We start from the raw sequence: 6,869 nt of genomic DNA, 5'->3' as shown, positions 1-6,869 counted from the left end.
GAGACCTGAAAAATCTCTGTAATAACTGAGAAAGGAAAGATAATCTGTTCACTGAACGCATGCTCACTCACAATCCACTCGCACTCACTCGTGTCATTGGATATACACCTTAATATTCTGTCTCTGAAATCAGTAAAAACAACAACAATCATATTAGAAACATAATGTACTTTTGTTTTATTTGGTGTGTAACACAGACTAGGAGGCTCCTAATTCTGTCAATGGTAACATAACATAATTACACAGTCTCAACACTAGTTTCACCACTAATTGCTGAGTAATGACTGTGGTTTTTAAACCAATCTGTTTTTCATGATCACTGGGCCAATATTTCACAACATAAGCTGATGTAAACATTATGTCTCAAACAGACACTCCCTGTCAGTCCTTTAAATGGTTTAGTCAGGACTGTACAGGACCAGAGAGTTGCACATTCTTGTCCACAGGTAGTTGTGTCTGTTGAGCTGCAAGCTGGTTTTAACATTTTAAAGCTTTAGTTATCATGGAGTTTGGTTTGAGAATCATTGTTCTTCTGCTTACAGTTACTGCAGCAGTAGGAGCAAAAGGTAAGTTGAATATTGCAATGCAAATATTACTAGTTGAGCGCTGTACCTTGGCATCTTTTAATTACTGATAATGTTTCGTGTTTTCATATCAGTATCTCTGTTCATCCAAGTGTACTTTGTGTAACCTATTATTTCAGAAAGCCTGAATATCTATAATATCTCATAGGTACATAGGTACGACGCAATTACAGTTCTACTGATGTATGCTTTAGAAACAGGCTGCAGGTGGCTGAGTAGCAAAATAACAATAGTTTTTGCAAACAGAAAGAAAAACATGATACGACTGAGAGCTGACACATTTGGTTTGGGGAGAAATCAATATCAATTGGTGAATGTTGTCTGTCTTTCTTTAACAGGGCTAAATCTGTTTGGATTTCTTCGTGGCAGAGGTGAGTAACATCAGGTGCCAGAGTTTATATATAGTAGTTAGTGTTAAATGTGTCCAGTGCCTGAGCTGAATTTTTCCAAGTCTACCACATTACCACATGCATGTGCGTTCAGGTTAGTGTGAAAAGAAAGAAAGAAAGAAAGAATGAATGAAAGAAAGAAAGAAAGAAAAACCTATATCTCTTCAGCCTCTTTTTGCTGTGAGGCAACAGTGCAATTATTATTGGACTGTTGCAAGTATTCAAAATGTTTAGGAATATCTTAATAGTATAGTCTACAAATCCCATTTTCCAGAAAAGTTGGGACACTCAAAACCAATGTGACATTTTGCAAGACTAAAAGCTGTTCGGCAAAGTTCCTAAATACAGGGTTAAGAGGTTAATATTTAACAGGTAAGTTATCAAGATCTTATATAAAAAGAGTATGCACCAAAGGCTTAGTTTTTGAAAACAAGGACAGGTTGTGGCTGACCACTTTGCAATGAACTTTGTGATAGTTTGAAGACAATGTTTCTCAGGACAATGTTTGAAATCACTGTATGTAGGTCTTCCCTGTTTATGGTACATCATTTTGTGAAAGTGTTCATGTATGGCATTATTTTTTGTGTGCACACAAAAATGTGCACAAGTATATTTTGAATTATTATACAACATTTCAACATATTAACCAAAAAATATGTTGCAATGTCAATCAATACTTAATCAATGACTTAATTAATCATCAACTGTGTTGATAATGGAACTGTCCAGGGCGTGACCCTGCCTATCACCCTTTGTCAGCTGAGATCGGCAACCCTCCTGTAGAGGATACAGTGGGAGAAAATGGATGGATGTTTTGATAATCGATAATCTTTTTTTTTTTTCTTTTTTTTTGTAATAATTAACACAAGCAATCTGATTTTCAGCTTCTTAAATATTAAATAAATATATTATCATTTCTGTTTTGTTTGCTCCATTTGACAAAAAAAAACATTCCAACTGAAAAGACATTTGAGAAAATCATGATTTCCAGGTTTGTTAAACTTTTTCAACATTTGAACTTTTATGGACAAAAGAATAGTGAGTATGAGTCGTGAAAGAGTGATGAGAGGTCCACCTTAATATTTTCATGCAAAAGTGGTATCAATCTTATTAGTCCCCTAAAAGAATGGATTGATGTATTTTTCAAATCTTCTTTTTTAAATATTGTATCTTATAGGAGCCTCTTCGTCAGACCCCAAACCCACTAAAGGCACTCAAGGAGGTAAGTGTATGAATCTAATCTTAATAATTTCAACCGACAATTTAAATGAAATCTATACACTGAATTAAAATAGTTTACACTATACAGTATTCAAGAAAGTGCAGAAGCATCCAAATCACTTTTACAGGGGAGATCTTGTCAAAACGGCTCACAAGCTCAATAATGTATACCTGATAACAACTGAATCTCTGAAAATATGTTCTGGGAAAGTTTGAACAGGAGAAAGACTTGTTTTATTCTCTCCAGAATTTAGAAAGGTTGTTGACATTTTCTGATATAGTCCGTAGATCTTGATTTTGTATTTCAGAGATAGAAAGGCAGACCAGTCAGCAGTGCAGTGTGTAGAATACAATGGTGATTGCTCTAAGACAGCAAGGGAAGCTCAGCTTCTTCTAAAATGTGGTCACATATGTACTGTGTTGAATCACGTTTATCGTGGATGACCGATCGTCTTCCCGTAGCAGCCTCCGCATTAAAACTACTTGAAGCTTAGCTTCAACTGTTCTCTATGTGAAGGCAGAGAATAGGTTTTTATCACTGCAGTGAGCTAGATGCTGATTGGACAAATGTGACAACATCTTTAAGGCCAAGAAGAATTTATTCTATATTTAGGTTTTTACTTAAATATTGTATTTGTTTGGAGGCATAGATTTATAAGAAAATGTGATCAATTATTAACTTTTAATTACCACTACTCAAAGAAAAGGTCTGATTTAGTTATTCAATAAATAATAATCATAATCATAATAATAATATGGTATTTTTGACGATTCCATACAAATTAAGAAATGCTTCGTTGGTTGACAGCAACAATCACTTAAAGCTAATGTGTATTGGGATCATACCTATGTTCCCCCCGATCCCCCCGGGTGCTTTTGGAGGAAAGCGGGGAACATAGGACCTTTTATAGTGGCTGTATATAGTGGATATATTAAGGAAACACAACTAGGAAGAGGAAATTCACTCAGGTGAGCATCTCTGATTGTTCATTTGGATCTTTCACTTTTAAGTGACAGGTCCACTAAGAGGACCATTTAAACATTTTAAACTTCTCTTTCCTAGGTGGCTTTGAATTCAACCTGGAGGATGCTCTAAAGTCCGGTACAACTGACAGAATTATATGTTGTGTGCATTTATACTACCTGATTGTAATATGATCACCAAAAACACAATTTAATGCCAGGTATAAATCTGGCAATACACTTTCATATTATTATTATTTATTTATTTTTATATGAAAAGTGACACTGATTGTTTCTGTTGATGTTTGGGTCCAAACCCTCAAAGACCCCGATAGATAGATAGATAGATAGATAGATAGATAGATAGATAGATAGATAGATAGATAGATAGATAGATAGATATATAGATGGACACAGATAGATAGATAGATAGATAGATAGATAGATAGATAGATAGATAGATAGATAGATAGATAGATAGATAGATAGATAGATAGATAGATAGATAGATAGATAGATAGATAGATAGGTGGGTGGGTGGGTGGGTGGGTGGATAGATAGATAGATAGATAGATAGATAGATAGATAGATAGATAGATAGATAAAAATGCGATTGGGTGTTCAGGCAGAAACAGAGCCAGTTTTATTATCATCACAGCTCAAATCCACCATATAGAACGGTTGTCAGGTGTGATATAACACATGTGAATCATGGCCAAGTGGCCCTCTCCTCTTTAAAGAGACTGCACTAATTCAAATACAGGTTAGAGGAAACAGAAAAAATGATACCTATGGTTTATAACCTGGTTTGAAGGCCATGTACAACATTTTGTATCACTGTGTTATGAATGTATATAGTATGTCACTGCTAAAAGAGTTATTTGCTGTAAAATATTAATAAAAAACTGAATCATGTTTGAATTTCACATAAATTATTGCTGACTTGGCAGTATTTATTTAACTTTCTGTGTTTTTGTTCCCCCAGCTGCAACACCTACTGATAAATCCAGTGGAGGTAAGTCAGCAAACGTCACAATACCTTAACTATAACGTATCTCTGTTTTTAAACATTGTAAAGTATTGTAATATTTTTCTGTGACCAAAGTAGTGACACTTTTCTGAACTTCCCCTCTAAGAATGTCAGAAGAATGTGGTCCAACAACAACTGGAGAGAGTAATTAAGAATCAAAACCAACAGCAGGATCTGCTGATGCTGCTGTTGGGTCAGTCATCTCCTCAGTCCAACAAGAGGTACATGCGCTAAGTGAAAACTACATGACACCATGGTGAGGATATTTCTATTTTCAATGTTTCTAAAATGATATATTTTTAATTGCCTCTTAATATTATTACAGTTTCCCCTGTTCATTTTAACTATCTGAAACTGTATGTGTGTTTTAGGCATGAAGAGGATGGGACAGCTGGCTTCCTCAATATGCCTGAATAGCTTCATTTCTTGATAAATAAAGAGCTGCATTCTATTGTAATCATTGTTGTGGCAAAGTCAAATCCTTTTTTTCTTCTATGACCAGCAGAAATAGTATTAAAGAAACTCTGATGTTCACAAAAAAAGACACAAAAGACTGTCGGGCTAGGCTATGACACATGTCAATACAACCAGTAGGCTATTGTCTACATTATCACAGGGTATTTCACCAAGATGAAGAGAGCAGTAGGCTATTGGTGACCTGTAGAACTGCGTCCATTGAGGCCACATCCATGCATCTTTAAAACACTCACTCACTGTACAACAAAAAAATATTTTTTGACACAGTGTTTTCAGATACATTGTTTTAAAGTAGCCTGCGGGGGACTGTGCTTACTATGGAAGACAATCCTGATTAACATTTTTCAGTTATCACAAAGTGAGAAAATAAAAGACTGGTACCTACTGGTACTGGCTACTGGTAACAAACGATGTTTGTTATGTATTGACGTGTGTCATAGCCTAGCCTGACAGTTTTCATTAGCCCAAATAGCTCAAATAGCTTAGATGGTGTAGTGGTCTTAGCATGCTCAGAGATTTAGCTTTATTCACTTTTTATGTTGCATTCAGGGATGACATTCATGTTGCTTATTTCATGCCCCATACTCATTGGATATGAAAAGTGTGCTTAAGTGCGCGCACTGCAGGTAGACATTTTATTAATGTTGATATATTTGTTTCAATCACCGAATGAAGCCTTTCATATTTGGGACAAGAGTCAGGATCTTAAATTGTTTGCACAAAACTCTTGATCAGCACTCAGCATTTGTTTGTTGTTTATTTAAACCAGTGTGCGCGGAGAGCGCGGGCGAGTGAGAGCGAGAGAGAGAGAGGTCTGCGGTCTTGGCCATTGACCATTCATTTACTCATTCTTCTGAAAGCCTCGTCTGGAGTAGACTGAGTTTCCTCTGTACTTTCATATAGAGACTGTCTTTTCTTTTTACGCTTATCCTCCTCTTCCTTTCTCTTCTTTCTTTACTAGCTTCCTGATGCATAATTCCGCTTCACGACTACGGAGTTTTTGTATTTTGCCGTCTGCAGAGATCATGAACCTGACTGCTGTCAGTGATGACTGAGAGGGGCCTGTTGCAGAGATTTGATTATTAAGTGAGTCGACCAAAGATGGAGTTTCCTGGAGTCAGAGATGAGTTAAGTTGAAAAGCTTTATTGGAAGCAGCTCAGATCTGAGGAGAACTGAGACAATGTCGAACATAAAACAAGTATGTTAACAGTTGGGCATCCTCTGTCAGTCTGCCTGTGAGTCACAGAGTTCGGATACTTTAAGGTGCTTCCTCTGCTGATACATGGAGCTGACCTTGGGGAGGACTGTGCAGTAGCGTTAGTCATCTGCCCCAATTCGGTCAGGCTCAGCGAAAACATGAAGAGACGAATTCTGTAGACAACAGTGCTATACCGAGGTCGCTGTGACAACAACAGTTTCGGCAGGCGCCGTCCTGAATTGTTTAGGCTTGTGCTTAGGACTGGGAGCTGATAACTTTAGAGAAGGCCGAATAATGTTTTTTTCTTACAGGGCCCCTTGAGGGGGATCCTGATAACAGCGTCATTGCACTTTACTGCATTGACTATCAAAGGGGTGTCGTTGCATTTTATTTTACTAAAATGGTCTCGAGTTACCTTTGCTTTGTGGCTCTTGAACACAAATGCCTTTGAAAGAGGGGTCACATAAACTCCTTCGCTTATGTGTCCTCTGCTTCCAACGTTTCTTTTTTCAGGAGAGAGTATGTATGATTACTGTACACTGCATCTTTTAAGGTTTCAAAATAAGATTTAACATACCATGTTTATCATGATCTGTAATTTATTTAAGCATGTCATACAAGAGGCCTTTACCGTGGCGGCTAAGGTCACAGCAAATGAAAAACATTTCATTATGTATCCATGACAGGAATATTGATAGATCAATGAGAAACGTATTAAAAAATAAAATGGTAATGAAAATGCAGAGGATAAACTCACCTAGTATGATATTAGACCCCAGAGCAGCGTGGGGTAGAAAGTACCTCTGTAGTGAAGGCACAAACGCTGGGCAAAAGTACACATTATGTTCCTCATTTTGGTCCAGAACTCCTTCATGTATGACATGCTCCAAGTGGCTTTGGAATGGTGTCGGTCCCACAGTATTCTGGAAGGAAAAATACAGCAGCATAGTTTTGTTGTGGTGTGGACTAGCAAAAAGGCAATGATTTTATTTTCTGAACTTAACTT

The 6,869-nt window shown here is 36.8% G+C and overlaps 1 protein-coding gene across 2 annotated transcripts; it reads left to right on the top strand.

The window, feature by feature from the left end:
• Positions 1-345: 345 nt before the first annotated feature.
• On the top strand, positions 346-4,633 carry LOC310935471 (uncharacterized protein). 2 transcript variants are annotated; one of them, XM_083899375.1, is made up of 7 exons: positions 346-566; positions 923-955; positions 2,151-2,195; positions 3,258-3,296; positions 4,143-4,172; positions 4,294-4,443; positions 4,559-4,633. In XM_083899375.1, the coding sequence occupies exons 1-6, from the start codon at positions 503-505 to the stop codon at positions 4,419-4,421; spliced, it is 339 nt and encodes a 112-aa protein (XP_083755501.1). In that variant the 5' UTR covers positions 346-502; the 3' UTR covers positions 4,422-4,443; positions 4,559-4,633. The 2 variants fall into 2 exon arrangements, with proteins under 2 accessions (XP_083755501.1, XP_083755500.1); XM_083899374.1 differs by having other exon boundaries at positions 346-955.
• Positions 4,634-6,869: the final 2,236 nt, after the last annotated feature.

The sequence above is a fragment of the Microchirus variegatus genome, assembly GCF_963457635.1.
Source record: "Microchirus variegatus genome assembly, chromosome: 13".
In the NCBI taxonomy this organism is placed as follows: domain Eukaryota; kingdom Metazoa; phylum Chordata; class Actinopteri; order Pleuronectiformes; family Soleidae; genus Microchirus; species Microchirus variegatus.
The sequence above is the reverse complement of the archived record's forward strand: the minus strand, read 5'-3'. Positions and strand labels throughout refer to the sequence as shown.

What these genes read in the sequence shown, in the direction of transcription:
- LOC310935471 (XM_083899374.1), top strand. Translation starts at nt 766, where the DNA reads ATGTATGCTTTAGAAACAGGCTGCAGGTGGCTGAGTAGCAAAATAACA. An exon ending in CACTAAAGGCACTCAAGGAG is followed by an intron (nt 2,196 to 3,257) that starts GTAAGTGTATGA and finishes TCTCTTTCCTAG; the next exon opens with GTGGCTTTGAATTCAACCTG. An exon ending in TACTGATAAATCCAGTGGAG is followed by an intron (nt 4,173 to 4,293) that starts GTAAGTCAGCAA and finishes TTCCCCTCTAAG; the next exon opens with AATGTCAGAAGAATGTGGTC.